Source organism: Gadus chalcogrammus, chromosome 13, assembly GCF_026213295.1.
Source record: "Gadus chalcogrammus isolate NIFS_2021 chromosome 13, NIFS_Gcha_1.0, whole genome shotgun sequence".
Taxonomy (NCBI): domain Eukaryota; kingdom Metazoa; phylum Chordata; class Actinopteri; order Gadiformes; family Gadidae; genus Gadus; species Gadus chalcogrammus.
The window spans coordinates 410463-428034 of record NC_079424.1 but is presented as its reverse complement, the minus strand read 5'-3'; the positions used below and the strand labels follow the sequence as shown (position 1 = coordinate 428034).

Below are 17572 nucleotides of genomic sequence, written 5' to 3'. Positions count from 1 at the left end.
GGTGGTTAACCACAAGAAAGGGAAGGAGGTTTGACATGACAGCGGTCTGTCAATTAGCCCTACACTGACTGGACAGACTGTGTGCGTGTGTGTTTTTGTGTTTTCATGCATGTGTGTGTGTGTGTGTGTGTGTGTGTGTGTGTGTGTGTGTGTGTGTGTGTGTGTGTGTGTGTGTGTGTGTGTGTGTGTGTGTGTGTGTGTGTGTGTGTGTGTGTGTGTGTGTGTGTGTGTGTGTGTGTGTGTGTGTGTGTTCACTGACTAGCCTAGACAGCAATCATGAGTGACATACGCTCATTGACAAATCCACAAACACATCGATTAGACCCATTAGGTGGATCCTTAGGTTACAGCTGACCGGTGTGAGAGGGTCTGCACATGCCCCTCACTGCTCTGCCATCCAGCCATTCATCCAAACATCCATTCCATTCATCCATCCATGTACAATATTATCCATTCATTCATATATTAACCAGCACTCCATTCATCAATCAATGTCTCAATTCAACCATCCATCCATCTACAGAATCATTCATTCATCAATCACTCCATCTACCAATTCATCCATCCATCTACAGTATCAGCCATCTACCAATCCAGTCACCCGTTCATAACCTTGCCGGTTAGGGGTGCTGACTGCCATCCCATATCGCAATCGGAATGCGGAGACAAATAAGTTGGTGATATTCAGCTCATTAGCATTTAATACTGAATGAATGGCAAAGAGATAATTAGAAGCCCATTTATAGATAAATGCAGAGACTTCTCACATCAATATGATATAAACTAGAACCATCGTATTACTGGGTCAGCCTCTTGCTTGCTGAGCAAAGCATCATCAAATCGTCATTAAAAGCTAAACGCTGGCCTGTGTGTTTTTGCAGATTCAGGTTAAAGGCGGACAGCTCAGAGCTCCTTTAAAAACTAATCTGGCCCAAAAATAAATCAGCAAAAAGAGAAACCCACATGGATCTGTTCTCCAAGGCCAGCGCGTGGCCCAAACACAGCGGCTTACAGAGCGAGTGTGTGTGTGTGTGTGTGTGTGTGTGTGTGTGTGTGTGTGTGTGTGTGTGTGTGTGTGTGTGTGTGTGTGTGTGTGTGTGTGTGTGTGACGTGGTGGGCATCAGAACAAGGAGGTCAGGCCGGGCGGTGGGCACGGCGTACGCTCTCTGGGCCGGGTGATTCGTAGTGACACCGTCCAGCTGGGTGCCATGATGGCTGCTCTATCCCATAATCACCACACACGCACACACACCCACACACTCTCACACACACACACACAAGCACACACACACACACACACACACACACACACACACACACACACACACACACACACACACACACGCACGCCCGCGCACACACACACGCACACACACTCTCACGCACACACACACACTCACTCACTCTCCCCCACCCTATTGAAGTCCCTTCAGATGTTCAGATCAACGATGAACAGGGAGGGGGAGGGGGGATGTGTGTGTGTGTGTGTGTGTGTGTGTGTGTGTGTGTGTGTGTGTGTGTGTGTGTGTGTGTGTGTGTGTGTGTGTGTGTGTGTGTGTGCGTGTGTGTGTGCGTGCGTGCGTGCACATGCGTGTGTGTGTGTGTGCACATGCGTGTGCGTGTGCATGTGTGTGTATGTCCATGTGTGTGTGTGTGTGTGTGCACATGCGTGTGCGTGTGCATGTGTGTGTATGTCCATGTGTGTGTGCCTGTGAGTGTGTGCATACGTGTGTGTGTGTGTGTGTGTGTGTGTGTGTGTGTGTGTGTGTGTGTGTGTGTGTGTGTGTGTGTGTGTGTGTGTGTGTGTGTGTGTGTGTGTGTGTGTGTGTGTGTGTGTGCGTCCACAGCTGCATTGCCCCGTGTCGTCCAGCGGGGCTGGCCGGCGTCTCCCACCGGGGAGGGGATCCGAGTGGTGGACCCATAAAACCTCAGGGGGGGGGGGTGCGTTTAGGGGTACCCCGCGTTGCCACGTCAACAAAGCCATCAGTGCGATACAGGCTTGAGACGATGTGATCGCTGCGAGACGCGCTGTTCAGCGTGATGCTCCGGTGGAAGAGACAGCGCCAGAAATAGACGGAACCGAATCTAATTCATCCGTAGGCCTCTGCTCTCACTCTAATCATGATAGCTGGATGATATAGTGTGATATAATACCAGAACCAATTAAAAAATACCTTAATCTCTCTCTCACTCTTAACATACACAGGTACACACACTCACTTACACACAAACACACACAAACCCTAAGTTTCAATAATAGAAGTGTGTTAACAGCTCCTTGTTTACATGCAGCTGTTGCATTAACATTGCGATTGTAATTGTCAGTGCTGCGTCAAAAAATACAGATGCAATATTTAACAAATACAACAACGATCCTTTTGAGTGTGGCCAGCTTTGATACTGATCAGATATCAAATCACAAAACGGGATGACGTCATTAGGCATGGCAAGCGTAATCAATGCCAATAGAGGCAAGTAGTCCTGCATGCATACAGAAATAGATGGTTCACAGCCAAATTACAATGTCTAGTAGAATGCAGGCCTTTGGTGGGCTCTTAATAAAGAGGCCTCCGCCGCTAAACACCGTCTCGGCTCACAGCGGGAGGGCCGAATCCCGGCTCCTGCCATTTGGGTCTCCATGGAAACAGCTAAATACACAAGCAGCAGCAGCAGCAGCACTGTCATCAGTCTCCACTTGCTCCTCGTGTGATGCGCTCGTCCTCGCAGTTCCCTTGAGGGGTATGATACCCAATTAATCACCCTCACCCAAGGGCATCAAGGCTGTCATTGCATTCAATTATTAATACGGTGACAATATCACGTAAAAACCAAAAGATCACGACACATAGGCTATGCAACCAGCCCCATTCATTGAGGCGAGAATACAAGACAGTGACGCCATTCCCCAAATATAAACCTAATAGCCATGATGTGTGAGTGTGATGTAGTCTATAATGACATGGCAGTGGCACAGCATATGACGTCGTGGCCGGTAAACGTTGCTTTAGCGATGTCAACGAGGTCACATGGAAATGCGTTTCCTTTTCCGATCGATCGCTTAGTCACGGTGTGAAATGTGAATAATTTTCCACGTTTTATCATCCATCCGTGCGTCCTTTACACTCTCACCCCCCGTTGGGGTGTATGCGGTCCGAGTGTAAACGACGCACGGCCAGCGTTGGTTGCATACAAATTGAGATCGTTTCGAAACGCTGACAGACCCTCGCCTCTGCAGACGATGTTGGTCTACGGGAGAAAGAAAAATGTCGCTGCTGCTGCTGACCCAGCCGCAGCCTTTTTGCGAATCCAACCTTGACATATGAGTGCGTGAGTGTGTATGTGCGTGCGTGTGCGGTTCAGGTCCACGATGATCCATACCTGATCTGTGTTCCCCCAAGCGCACCTCAGTGATGTTGCTCGGGTCACTTTGAGATCTCCCCCGCTGCAGCATGCAATCTTCCTCCATCCCGTCCGATGAAGCCATGGTGAGGATGATGATGGTGCGAGAGCGTAAAAAAATAGATCTAAAGTAGCCTATACTTTGGTAAGAAACGGATCAGGCCCGAGCACATGGATGCGTTGCCAAATAATTCTAGCGACGTCTGCAGACCAAGGTCACGAGCATCAAGTGGTGATGGAAAGGGAACGAGGGAGGACCGCCGCTGCTGCAGCTCCCGCTGCCCCAAAAACATAAGAAACACTCCTTGGGAAATCCATTACGCGCGCGCGATGTGCAATCGGTGTGTGTGTGTGCCTGGGAAGGCAGAGCGCGCTCCTAGTCCTGATGACGCGGTGGATGTGGGGCACTCGGCTACAGGTTTCGGCCAGTTTCGTTACAGTAGCATGCCGAGGCGAAGATTCATTACTCTTCTTCGTCTGGGTTGGAGCGTCTCAGAATAACGTTAATAAGCATCCGATAAAAGAGAATAAAATGCAGGTTTGGGGCTGTTATGTTCCAAGACAGAGGAGGCACATGATGGAAATACCCTCTGTATTTATCCAAGCATTATATATAGATGAAAATATTTGACATAAAAAGGTTGTCAAATTAGAATTAACAAGGTTTTGGTACAAGATGTTCCTATTTTGTGGCTGTAATTTTTAGAAATTAGCGTACCATGATTCACATGCACACCTTTTTATGTTCGAAACACCACCGATTATACATTTTTAACAGAGTTTTAACAGAAGATAGCGGAGATGTGCAGCAATGAAATGCCTTAAAGATAAAATATAATGCACACTCCATGGAAGATATCCTGCTGCTTCCCATAATAACATACCACTGGCCCCTGTGGTTCATGTCACTAACTGTAACGGCCTTCTTCTCACTGTCTCCGTCTTGAAAACAGTGAGACCTGAGAGGCGCCACATTCATCTCTTCAGGACATGAGCAGCACTGACAGCTCGAGGTCTCACGGTTGCCTTGGTTACAGAGCCCCCCCCCCCCCCCCTCAGTGACGCTGGTGTGGCCCTGCAGGAAGCTGCAGCCTCTGCATGTTACATTCAGAAACCCACTCCCACACCAAAGGGGCTACGTACGTTGGTCAACTGTGGAAAACGTCAGCATAAACTGATCTAAACACGCTTTTCTATAGGCCTGCATCCAAGTCACGTTACCGTCACACTCCGTCACCGTCAAATTAAATAGCTTGATAGATACTGCATTAATATGGGTTTTGATCACATTTCTAACAAGAGCGTATTTTGTTCAGTGATTGTATATGATGTTAATTCAATAAAAAGTCATCAAAATAATCAAAATGACAAACACATTTCAAACAGGTGGAGCAATGAGCTACATTTTTATTCAGAATATTGGATTTTCAACTTAGAATGTCAGCCATCTTTTTAACCCTTCAGACAGAACCTTCCGTCAGGTAACGTGGACGCAGGCCTGTAGAAATGATTTTGCCCAAAATGAGGTCGGCATGACACATTATTGGTGCCGTTCTTGTGAAACCTCGTTCTCCAATGTCCTAGTTATCCTGTATTGGTTTGATTCTGGAATGGTTACGGTGGTAGATTAATGGCCTGTGTGGGTCGGTACCTAAATGAATACTGGAATTGTGTAGTTTATATGGAAGTTGTATCATATATTAACTATTACGTGAATAATATGCATGAAATATATGCAATGTATTAAAATGTTTAGCTTGACAATAGCCAAGGCAAATTACAGAATCAAATATCTTAAGTCACAATGTAGGATTTACATTTATAAAAGACATTTGGTACAACTTCAATATTTATTTGTCAGTAATAGCACAGTAAAATATTTTCCCAATGAATCATTTCAAAATGTCAAAACAATTCAGCAAGCAAGTGAAGAGGCATGTGCAAAAACCCTTCCTCCCTAACCAGCTCTGTCCCTGACTCTAAACCCTGACTCTCAACCCTAACACTGAACCCTCTGAGGGCAAGAAGACACTCATTCAGAGTGCTGGTTCGAACCATGGAGAAGCAAGAGGAACGGAAGGGAGTAGAGAGGACAGTGAAGTAGTGAGGTTAGTTAGTGACAGACATGAGGGAAAGCAGTGTGGAAGTACACGGGTACATGTGGGTTCAAGGTTATTCAGACTGGAGTTAATTGATCCATCAGCCTCAGACTGCTGAAGCTCAGCAGTTCTTCTTGAGGATGAGGGGACAGGAACAAACAGGATCAGGTTGGGTTCAGATCAGGTGTGGGTCCTGGACCAAACCGGATTTCACCAGCGTCCTACAACAATGGATGACATGGATTATGTTCATTATTCAAAATGATGCAACATTATTTGAACCAAATGGACGCCATTAAGGAGCAGGTGGGCTTTAAGGCGCCTTGCACCAATGTATTCTGAAGCCTTGAATACATTGAGTTGAACAGGGAGTTGAACACCCAATCCTGTACCCTATACGAGTCCACCATTCAGTAAATGCAAACTTACAAGGACTACTTGCTAGTAGAGTCATGGTCGATCTCCGGAGTCAGAGCTCCTCCATCAGCCCTCTTCTGCCACGGAGTCCTGGTCTGTAACAAACACAGCGGAAGCTTGGCTCTAAAGTCTGGTAACAAATAGCTGCAGTCTGCAATAACGTCCGGAAACAGCATCAGTTTGCTCTGTAAACGGCCACTATCAGTTTATGCAACTTTACATGGAATACTTGTTGGTTGATTCATAGTTTTCCTCAGGATTCACCTACCAGAGGTATGGTTTCTCCATCAGTTGTCCAGATTCCCGGTCTGGTTACAGACCTAGTTGGGCACTAATGTAAGTTAACCAAACACAGTAGTAGTTTGGCTCTAAAGTCTTGTACAAAGTAACAGTGATAGTTTGACTGGCCTGGTAACAAACAGTAGTTTGGCTCTAATGGCATGAAACAAAGTAGCAGCTTTAGATGTCTAGTAACCAATCACATTAGCATTTCTTAACTTGCAATGAAGCGTTTGTCCTGTACAAGTTCTACATTGACTTTATGCAAACTGACTAGGACTACCTGTAGACAGAGTCCTGTTCTTCCTCCAGACTCACAGCTCCTCAGCCACGGAGTCCTGGTCTGTAACAAACACGGCGGAGGTCTGGCTACAACATTTGATTAAACATGTCGTTTGGCATAACTTGTAGTAACAGCAGTAGTTTGCCCTTTAAGGCCACCCTGTTATGTAATTCCTATGGAATACTTGCTGGTAGAGTCATGGTCTTCCTCCAGATCTACGGCTCCCCACCAGCGGTTCTCTGGTCCAGCTCATGTCCTGGTAACAAAAACACAGCCGTAGTTGGTCTCTTTAAATGGCAAAGTAACAGCTGCAGTTGGTCTGCTCTGGTGATGTAAACCCTAGTAGTTCATCCGTCAAACGCAGTGGTAGTTTGCCATAAATCCTAGCAGCAGTAGTTTTCCCTTTGCAAGTCCACTATGTTCAGTTGATGCAAACTTACGAGGAATCCTTGTTGGTGGAGTCCTGGCTGTCCTCAGGAGTCCCAGCTCCTCCACGCCACAGAGTCCTGGCCTGCAGCAAATGGCAGTAAAAACAGATGTAGTCTAGTATAGTAACAAACCGTGGTAGTTTATGGTAGTAGTGAGAGTGATAATCACGTTAGAGTCAGGCTCCATCTGCCCCACGATGGACCGCCTCCACCAGGCAGGACCTCCTCCAGCACGACTCCTCCGTCAGCCAGGAATCCCAGGTGTAGCTGCCACACTCGACACCTTCTGCATCTGAGGTTCCTTTGGAAAACGGTAGCCAGTATTTCAACAAAGTCTACAAACTGACGTTTTCAGCCATACAGCAACTATGTCATAGCAGCATTAGTAACAAGTGGCTCATATGACCCATACATAACCCCAGTATGAATGACCTCATATCACAGCTTTGGCACAGGATTAAATTAGAAGATGATAAAAGCCCTTCTACAATAACTAGCCACCAGACCTAAAAATAACCTCAGGGTTTAAAGAGTTTCAGATGAGCTTAGTGATGTTACCCTCTGGTCCGATCCCGTGGGGCATTTCTCTGGTCTCCAGCTTCGGTTCCTGGTCCAACCTGGTCCTTCCAGCCTCAGCCTCTGGTCCACGCCTCCGGGGGTCCAGTCGGCCTCCGGGGGTCCAGTCGGCCTCCGGGGGTCCAGTCCGGGGGGGCTCCAGTCCGCCTCCGGGGGGGGGTCCAGTCCGCCTCCGGGGGGGGGGGGGGGGTCCGGTCGGACCACACACAGCTCCTCAGCCACGGAGTCCTGGTCTGTAACAAACACGGCGGAGGTCTGGCTACAACATTTGATTAAACATGTCGTTTGGCATAACTTGTAGTAACAGCAGTAGTTTGCCCTTTAAGGCCACCCTGTTATGTAATTCCTATGGAATACTTGCTGGTAGAGTCATGGTCTTCCTCCAGATCTACGGCTCCCCACCAGCGGTTCTCTGGTCCAGCTCATGTCCTGGTAACAAAAACACAGCCGTAGTTGGTCTCTTTACATGGCAAAGTAACAGCTGCAGTTGGTCTGCTCTGGTGATGTAAACCCTAGTAGTTCATCCGTCAAACGCAGTGGTAGTTTGCCATAAATCCTAGCAGCAGTAGTTTTCCCTTTGCAAGTCCACTATGTTCAGTTGATGCAAACTTACGAGGAATCCTTGTTGGTGGAGTCCTGGCTGTCCTCAGGAGTCCCAGCTCCTCCACGCCACAGAGTCCTGGCCTGCAGCAAATGGCAGTAAAAACAGATGTAGTCTAGTATAGTAACAAACCGTGGTAGTTTATGGTAGTAGTGAGAGTGATAATCACGTTAGAGTCAGGCTCCATCTGCCCCACGATGGACCGCCTCCACCAGGCAGGACCTCCTCCAGCACGACTCCTCCGTCAGCCAGGAATCCCAGGTGTAGCTGCCACACTCGACACCTTCTGCATCTGAGGTTCCTTTGGAAAATGGTAGCCAGTATTTCAACAAAGTCTACAAACTGACGTTTTCAGCCATACAGCAACTATGTCATAGCAGCATTAGTAACAAGTGGCTCATATGACCCATACATAACCCCAGTATGAATGACCTCATATCACAGCTTTGGCACAGGATTAAATCAGAAGATGATAAAAGCCCTTCTACAATAACTAGCCACCAGACCTAAAAATAACCTCAGGGTTTAAAGAGTTTCAGATGAGCTTAGTGATGTTACCCTCTGGTCCGATCCCGTGTGGCATTTCTCTGGTCTCCAGCTTCGGTACCTGGTCCAACCTGGTCCTTCCAGCCTCAGCCTCTGGTCCACGCCTCCGGGGGTCCAGTCGGCCTCCGGGGGTCCAGTCGGCCTCCGGGGGTCCAGTCCGGGGGGGCTCCAGTCCGGGGGGGCTCCAGTCCGCCTCCGGGGGGGGTCCAGTCCGCCTCCGGGGGGGGGGGGGGTCCGGTCGGACCACACACAGCTCCTCAGCCACGGAGTCCTGGTCTGTAACAAACACGGCGGAGGTCTGGCTACAACATTTGATTAAACATGTCGTTTGGCATAACTTGTAGTAACAGCAGTAGTTTGCCCTTTAAGGCCACCCTGTTATGTAATTCCTATGGAATACTTGCTGGTAGAGTCATGGTCTTCCTCCAGATCTACGGCTCCCCACCAGCGGTCCTCTGGTCCAGCTCATGTCCTGGTAACAAAAACACAGCCGTAGTTGGTCTCTTTACATGGCAAAGTAACAGCTGCAGTTGGTCTGCTCTGGTGATGTAAACCCTAGTAGTTCATCCGTCAAACGCAGTGGTAGTTTGCCATAAATCCTAGCAGCAGTAGTTTTCCCTTTGCAAGTCCAATATGTTCAGTTGATGCAAACTTACGAGGAATCCTTGTTGGTGGAGTCCTGGCTGTCCTCAGGAGTCCCAGCTCCTCCACGCCACAGAGTCCTGGCCTGCAGCAAATGGCAGTAAAAACAGATGTAGTCTAGTATAGTAACAAACCGTGGTAGTTTATGGTAGTAGTGAGAGTGATAATCACGTTAGAGTCAGGCTCCATCTGCCCCACGATGGACCGCCTCCACCAGGCAGGACCTCCTCCAGCACGACTCCTCCGTCAGCCAGGAATCCCAGGTGTAGCTGCCACACTCCACACCTTCTGCATCTGAGGTTCCTTGGGAAAATGGTAGCCAGTATTTCAACAAAGTCTACAAACTGACGTTTTCAGCCATACAGCAACTATGTCATAGCAGCATTAGTAACAAGTGGCTCATATGACCCATACATAACCCCAGTATGAATGACCTCATATCACAGCTTTGGCACAGGATTAAATCAGAAGATGATAAAAGCCCTTCTACAATAACTAGCCACCAGACCTAAAAAATAACCTCAGGGTTTAAAGAGTTTCAGATGAGCTTAGTGATGTTACCCTCTGGTCCGATCCCGTGTGGCATTTCTCTGGTCTCCAGCTTCGGTACCTGGTCCAACCTGGTCCTTCCAGCCTCAGCCTCTGGTCCACGCCTCCGGGGGTCCAGTCCGCCTCCGGGGGTCCAGTCGGCCTCCGGGGGTCCAGTCCGGGGGGGCTCCAGTCCGGGGGGGCTCCAGTCCGCCTCCGGGGGGGGTCCAGTCCGCCTCCGGGGGGGGGGGGGGGGGGGCCGGTCGGACCACACACAGCTCCTCAGCCACGGAGTCCTGGTCTGTAACAAACACGGCGGAGGTCTGGCTACAACATTTGATTAAACATGTCGTTTGGCATAACTTGTAGTAACAGCAGTAGTTTGCACTTTAAGGCCACCCTGTTATGTAATTCCTATGGAATACTTGCTGGTAGAGTCATGGTCTTCCTCCAGATCTACGGCTCCCCACCAGCGGTCCTCTGGTCCAGCTCATGTCCTGGTAACAAAAACACAGCCGTAGTTGGTCTCTTTACATGGAAAAGTAACAGCTGCAGTTGGTCTGCTCTGGTGATGTAAACCCTAGTAGTTCATCCGTCAAACACAGTGGTAGTTTGCCATAAATCCTAGCAGCAGTAGTTTTCCCTTTGCAAGTCCACTATGTTCAGTTGATGCAAACTTACGAGGAATCCTTGTTGGTGGAGTCCTGGCTGTCCTCAGGAGTCCCAGCTCCTCCACGCCACAGAGTCCTGGCCTGCAGCAAATGGCAGTAAAAACAGATGTAGTCTAGTATAGTAACAAACCGTGGTAGTTTATGGTAGTAGTGGGAGTGATAATCACGTTAGAGTCAGGCTCCATCTGCCCCACGATGGACCGCCTCCACCAGGCAGGACCTCCTCCAGCACGACTCCTCCGTCAGCCAGGAATCCCAGGTGTAGCTGCCACACTCGACACCTTCTGCATCTGAGGTTCCTTTGGAAAATGGTAGCCAGTATTTCAACAAAGTCTACAAACTGACGTTTTCAGCCATACAGCAACTATGTCATAGCAGCATTAGTAACAAGTGGCTCATATGACCCATACATAACCCCAGTATGAATGACCTCATATCACAGCTTTGGCACAGGATTAAATCAGAAGATGATAAAAGCCCTTCTACAATAACTAGCCACCAGACCTAAAAATAACCTCAGGGTTTAAAGAGTTTCAGATGAGCTTAGTGATGTTACCCTCTGGTCCGATCCCGTGTGGCATTTCTCTGGTCTCCAGCTTCGGTTCCTGGTCCAACCTGGTCCTTCCAGCCTCAGCCTCTGGTCCACGCCTCCGGGGGTCCAGTCGGCCTCCGGGGGTCCAGTCGGCCTCCGGGGGGGCGGGTCCAGTCCGGGGGGGCTCCAGTCCGCCTCCGGGGGGGGGGGGGGGGGTCCGGTCGGCCTCCGGGGGGGGGGGGGGGGTCCAGGCAGCCTCCAGTCGGGGGGGGGGGGTCCGGGCGGCCTCCGGGGGGGGGTCCGGTCGGCCTCCGGGGGGGGGGTCCGGTCGGCCTCCGGGGGGGTCCGGTCGGCCTCCGGGGGGGTCCGGTCGGCCTCCGGGGGGGGGGGGGGGGGGGTCCAGTCCGCCACCGTCTACCCCGTTGCCGCATCCAGAGGCCCCTGAACTAATCAGACAGCCTCTTATAAAACACAAATTAAATGTCCATTAGTTAAAGACAGTCGCACACCCACACGGCCGTTGCATTTCAGCTACAGGTTTATATTAGCATTTACCCAACAATAAACTTATCTTACTCTTCTGAACAGTTATGCCATTCATTTCTTTAATTAATTTAACTATTATTTTAAAACTAAAGCCTAGAAAAGTTTGCAGACACAAGACCGACTGTCACAAGTGGCATCCTGTTATGGGAATGAAGAGAGCAGTCAACTAGTCTAAAGAAAAGCTTCAGCCCTCGAAACCAACCTGAAAATACATGACCCTCCTGCAGCGGCGCTCTGACTGCTGTGGAGGACTCCGACAGGGTGAAGGTACGGCTCTGGGGAGGAGGCAGACACCGTGAGACAAACTACACCTTACCATTTACCGTGTACAGTTATAAAGTTCTCCTACTGCAACATGTGGGACACAGCCATTATTTTAGCGGTTGGATACTATCCAGTTCATAACCCATCACAAAAGGGTAATAATCTAACGTCATGCGATTTGGTAGGGTTTAACTTCTGTGACAATTAATGGACCAGATATTTAGAATGTACCAAAGCTGTTAAAGTATCAAATAACGCTAAGCAGTATCAATATTAAAAATTCAATAGTAAAATTATACTTAACCATATTAAGGTGCTGGGTTATATGGAAGCCATGCCATAAAGTGCCTAAAAGTGATGAAATCTTCATTGACGGTTAGAAATGCGCCCGCAAGTACGACGCAGATTTGTACGCAGCGAGAGTCCGTCAACGTGGAGCGCAATTATTGAAAAAAATTGGTAGAATTTGAGAAATGAAAAACATAGACGCCCGTATGTATTTTGAACGGGAAATCTAAAGTCTCTTAAGATTGGTCAGAAATTGAATTGTTTTTTCCAATGGTGACGAGGTAATGCAAACGTCAATCCTTAACATACTGCCAGATACCCCAACAGGGTACTTTCATAAGTGATAGTTACGGAGATGCCAAACTAGAACGTACTGCCAGATGCCCTTTCAGGTGACTTAAATCAATCCAACTAACTGCCAAGTGTGTTCTTAAGGTTTTCAATGCCAACCATTTTGAAACTAAATTAACGGACTACACTCAGAACCTTCCCGGCGGGAAGGAAACCCGTCCGACTGGAATCCGAACATTCCAGCCGGAACCAACCCAGCAGTAAGGAACGTAACCAGCGCCTCACCTTGAGCTGAGCGGAGGACGATCCTGAAGTCCAGCGATGATCTTGTCACATAAATACAGCCAACAGACTTACCTTAAGGCGATCTGTTTGTTGCTGTTGGTTATAACTACTATTCAGTGTTACCTCTAAAATGCTAAGCACCCAGTGTGTACAAGTTATAACACTAAAAAAAATACGAAGTACACAGAACTACCTTGTATGTCACACAACACATTTAACCCTCAAAGGCTTGCTTAAAAACGAGGAAATCCGTCAATGCAAAACTGACTACATTTGACCATACAACATCTTATCTTGATAATTCTGGGTACAAACCCTACAGATACAACCAAAATGTCTAGCTCAGAGAGCCATCCACAACCCTGCAAACGCTACCCTGAACTAACCGCATCAACAATTGCGAATCATTTCGAAGAAATCTGAGGTTAAGTGAGACGTGTGTGCATTTGAGATAAGGGACTGCACATAATTAAATCAACTCCTGAACTCCCATTTAACAATCATGATTTAAAGATCTACAGACTTAACATGACATTGTTTTCTAATCCCCGTTATCTGCTCCCCAGTTACTCAAAGACTATGCACCTCCATCGCTATAGTGTTGCCGTACTAATGGAGGTGTGGTTTGAGTAAGCAGAGATTCATTCAAGGATACAATGCCGTCTGAAGTATACAATTCTGTAGACACGCCCCTCTGGAGAAACCAAAGTTTGCGAAGCCGTAAGGACAGTTACATAAAGTGGAATATCCTTCAAGATGGCGACAGGGATTCTAAAAGGAAGAGACGCCAAGAGAAAGATGCGTGTGTTTTTCCTCTCAGCCAGTAGAATACAACTAAGGTTTTCCATCAGAGAACCATGGAACCCACTGCAACGTTCCCCTCTATACATCTTGAAGCCCCACTGAAGGTTTCCAAACGTCCTCAGCTGAAGAAGAGCACAACTTCAGCTTGAGGCGGACCCGAGTTAGGATAGTTCAAAGATCGTTTCAGATTCACAGAACCCATCTCCCAGGTTCACCTAGCCAGGAAACAAAATATATTTCAGTCAGAGAAGATGTGCATCTGAAAGCAATACGACACAAGACACGGTCCACAGGGCTCGCTGGCCATCCAGCAAGTAGGAAGAGGCGCCTCACTACAGCTCTGAAGGTCATCTGGAATATCCATTTAGGTCGATTTCCAACTTCAGACTCTTCTTGTGGAATCCATTTGGTACATTTCCTCCATTGTTCCTTATTGGTGTAGTTCTAATTTGTAGTCAGTGATCCAAACCAGCCTTTCGCATCATTTCTTTACACTTGATTCCAATCCAACTCCCGTCTTCCTGTCCAGTGTGTTGGGATATCATTGCGGAGCATCGTTCCAGGCTCTTCACGTCGGCCAAGTCCTTAAGCAAACCAGGTGCTCATCCATCCATTTCGATTAGGTTGACAGTTCCAATACCCCATGTCACTCAGATGGACGCAAACCAGGTTGAACCCAGGACACACGTAGAATCCCATGCCAGGTCGTACCCTGGACACGCACGTTGAACTCCAATACCAGATCGAACCAAGGACACGCACGTTGAACTCCAATACCAGATCGAACCAAGGACACGCACGTTGAACTCCAATACCAGATCGAACCAAGGACACGCACGTTGAACTCCAATACCAGATCGAACCAAGGACACGCACGTTGAACTCCAATACCAGATCGAACCAAGGACACGCACGTTGAACTCCAATACCAGATCGAACCAAGGACACGCACGTTGAACTCCAATACCAGATCGAACCAAGGACACGCACGTTGAACTCCAATACCAGATCGAACCAAGGACACGCACGTTGAACTCCAATACCAGATCGAACCAAGGACACACGCACGTTGAACTCCAATACCAGATCGAACCAAGGACACACGCGTTGAACTCTAATACCAGATCGAATCAAGGACACGCGCGTTGAACTCTAATACCAGATCGAATCAAGGACACAAACGTAGAACTCCAATACCAGATCGAATCAAGGACAAACGTAGAACTCTAATACCAGAGCAAACCCAGGAGAACGCCAACACCAGAGCGAACCCAGGACACATGTAGAACCCAGGTCACACACTTATGCAGAACTCCAATACCAGAGCGAACCCTTGTCATGCTGACAAATGAACCATTTCCATCTCATGTCAAACCCAGATGCCACAGAGAAATACAATGTCAAACACTCTTGTAGAATATCTCCATCCTCAGTAGGCTGACTGGACTGGACCAAATAGAAGCTTTCTGTGTACAGTGTTTTGTACACTCCAACCCTCAAGATGGAAGGGCAGCTGGACCTGGAAGATGGCTCTGGTGAAATCAGAGACCATCTTGGAATGGCCCCCAACTGTGACCGTTTCTGAACTGGAGTTGTGCTCTGACAGCTGTGGAGGTAGAGAAAGAGTCGCTGAGGCTTCACAATACATGGAGGAGAATGTTGAAATGAGCTCTATGGTTCTCTGGTGCAAGAACGAAGTAGTGTTCCAGTCGTTGAGATGAGGAGCACTCACATCTCCCCCAGGTGTTTTATCCTTTGGGAATCCCTGTCCCCATCTTAAAGGATATTCTAGTCCATGAAACACACATCAAAACGGATTCTCAAACCCTTGGTTTCTCCTGAGTGGTCGTGTCTACAGACCAGTAGACTTCAGACAGACCTGTATCCCATCATGCACCTCTGCTCACTCAGATACGCCCTTATCGGTAAAGCGACACTCATGTGATGAAGATGAAGAGCTCAGGAGAGTAGCAGGAAAGAAGACTAAAGAAATCAGCAACCAACCCTGAAGTATGTTTTGGTTGTACCCACAGAATTCTCTATTACGCTTTACAACACTTCTAACCTGTACTTGAAACCATTAGTACCAACACAAACGCTTAAGTAGCTCATGTACCAATAAAACATCCACACTACTCAAAGCAATGTTCACCAAACAGGTTAACCCGAAATACATTGCAGTGCCCAATAAGGAAACCAATGACTTACAGTTCGCAGTTTCTTCTTCATGGTTCAATTGGGATACTCACAGAACTGCAGTTTCATCTCCAGGATAGAACTTGAGAGCAAGAAGCAGATTCACACTTCATTATAATTTTTATTTATAAATTATTGTCCCCACATTTGGGCACAGAGTTGGCAGCGGTTTAAAATTAAGGGCTTTGAGGATCGTGTAAATAGTATATAATGTTCAAGATAATTCAGCTTTTTAATAAAAGTTACACTTTTTCTTTGACTAGAGTGAGTTACTTTTAATTAATTGGACAAGTTTGAATGTATGGACGCTCAAATGTTACGTTCATTTAGAAAGGACATTTCAATTGATAGTTAAAACAACCAGAATCCCAGATTTCCATCCCACATAATCATTTAATAGGATATATTCCACATACAAGTCAATGCAATGGTGCCGCCTCTAGACCCTCACGCATTGCGGAGCTGCAATGTCTACTATTTGATTGACAATCGTTTTAAAGTTCAGCGTCAAGCTTTCTAGTTAAATGTACAGCCATGCTTGATTTCAATCAGAAAGGGCTACAAGAGATGGTTTCTGGCCGACGGTCTACCGCGGCAGGTCAGACTCGGGCTGTACATTTCATTCAGGTACATTTCTACTTACATCAGCTCCATATGAAATGCTCCGTTTTACTTCAAAAAGTCTTTGTAACCTGTGAAACGGAGAACAATATGAATTAGTCACATCACAATTAAAATGACCCACGACCTGGCTTTAAACACAATCATATCAGCCTACCTTGTCTGGGAGACATAACGCTGCCAAACAGTGGTGGACAACAACGTGCTGTCCGGTTCCATATGAGCAGAACCCAACCAGACGCAACAAATTAACTAATTAGCGTGCCCATAGCGCGCGAGCTGCGGCAGGTGAGCTAATTAGCAAAAACCAAACCAGGTTCGGCGCCCTCTGGTGGCCTTGGTAGGGGCGAATACATTTCAGCTCGTTGTTTAATCTTACATTACATCCTTAAATTAAATTAAACTAAAATAATAAGTGTGATTTCACTGATTTAGATTAAACCTCAATGGTGGAACAGTGCACCGTGATGACCTTTTTGCAGAGCAAATCTCTGTTCACGGCCATGTACTGTGGCTGTGCTTTGAAACGTGATGGCTGTTTCAGTTGTCACTGGTTGCCAATTTAAAAAATGGTGCATGCAACAAGCGGGTGTAAGAGTTATACAATTCATTCTTATGGATTTCTACAAACTTGATGTATTTCTTACATATGTGTCGTTTTAGAGCCACCTGGCGGCTCAATATTGCAACTGCACAGCTAGTGTTCCTCTTGGTGACTATCATTTTTTACTACATCAAGTTTCAGACCCACTATTGACACCGTTTGTGTGTCGGATAATTTTGTACCAGAATAAAGAGAACTGGAGTGAAAGTAAATCCTGTGTATCTGTACCCTCCTTCTGTGGACATCCACATGGTTTAAGAATGGTTTAAGATAATATCAGTCGTTTGAATTGAAGGCAGTCGATCGCGAATGGAGCTTCCTTTGCATAACATGAATTTATCAATATCACAAACGAATCAGCATTATACTTACAATGTCATATAATAATATATCTATTGAACAAATAAAATATCTTTCAAAGCCTAACATCATGAGACACATGGCCCTCGGTGTTTGGAGCAGCCACAGAGAGAGGATCAGTGGCAGCTCTCTCTTCATCTCCTGGTGCTACTGAGGACGTGAGACAAAACTAACATCAAGTAGCCTGTGTTATTATGTATTATAAGCAGGTTAAAAGGCTAATATAAATCCTGGATTCTACGTGCTGGTAGGGTCTTTCCTTCAGCAGACAGTGAGCTAGCTGCTAGACGATTTGGTAGAGGAGGTTGGAGG

At 47.2% G+C, this 17572-nt stretch overlaps 1 protein-coding gene and 5 long non-coding RNA genes across 6 annotated transcripts in view; all 6 read right to left on the bottom strand.

Moving 5' to 3' along the window:
• LOC130402228 (phosphatase and actin regulator 3-like) overlaps positions 1 to 3484 on the bottom strand; it is a 10927-nt gene extending 7443 nt beyond the window's left edge. Inside the window, exon 1 of the mRNA XM_056606370.1 lies at positions 3379 to 3484. Within this exon, the coding sequence (XP_056462345.1) occupies positions 3379 to 3484 (106 nt within the window). The remainder of the gene's footprint in view (positions 1 to 3378) is intronic.
• Positions 3485 to 4808: 1324 nt separating this feature from the next.
• Positions 4809 to 7603, bottom strand: LOC130402510 (uncharacterized). The gene is made up of 7 exons (XR_008903932.1): positions 7464 to 7603; positions 7075 to 7206; positions 6918 to 6988; positions 6478 to 6733; positions 6184 to 6235; positions 5928 to 6010; positions 4809 to 5719 (listed from the first exon to the last, which is right to left on the bottom strand). It is a non-coding gene; the product is annotated as an uncharacterized LOC130402510 (long non-coding RNA).
• A 109-nt stretch (positions 7604 to 7712) lies between these two features.
• Positions 7713 to 8828, bottom strand: LOC130402572 (uncharacterized). The gene is made up of 4 exons (XR_008903941.1): positions 8641 to 8828; positions 8252 to 8383; positions 8095 to 8165; positions 7713 to 7910 (listed from the first exon to the last, which is right to left on the bottom strand). It is a non-coding gene; the product is annotated as an uncharacterized LOC130402572 (long non-coding RNA).
• Positions 8829 to 8873: 45 nt separating this feature from the next.
• Positions 8874 to 9985, bottom strand: LOC130402571 (uncharacterized). The gene is made up of 4 exons (XR_008903940.1): positions 9832 to 9985; positions 9442 to 9573; positions 9285 to 9355; positions 8874 to 9100 (listed from the first exon to the last, which is right to left on the bottom strand). It is a non-coding gene; the product is annotated as an uncharacterized LOC130402571 (long non-coding RNA).
• A 222-nt stretch (positions 9986 to 10207) lies between these two features.
• LOC130401449 (uncharacterized) lies at positions 10208 to 11144 on the bottom strand. Its single transcript, XR_008903838.1, has 4 exons — positions 11026 to 11144; positions 10637 to 10768; positions 10480 to 10550; positions 10208 to 10295 (listed from the first exon to the last, which is right to left on the bottom strand). It is a non-coding gene; the product is annotated as an uncharacterized LOC130401449 (long non-coding RNA).
• Positions 11145 to 11398: 254 nt separating this feature from the next.
• Positions 11399 to 16536, bottom strand: LOC130401989 (uncharacterized). The gene is made up of 4 exons (XR_008903902.1): positions 16454 to 16536; positions 16319 to 16367; positions 11750 to 15757; positions 11399 to 11462 (listed from the first exon to the last, which is right to left on the bottom strand). It is a non-coding gene; the product is annotated as an uncharacterized LOC130401989 (long non-coding RNA).
• Positions 16537 to 17572: the final 1036 nt, after the last annotated feature.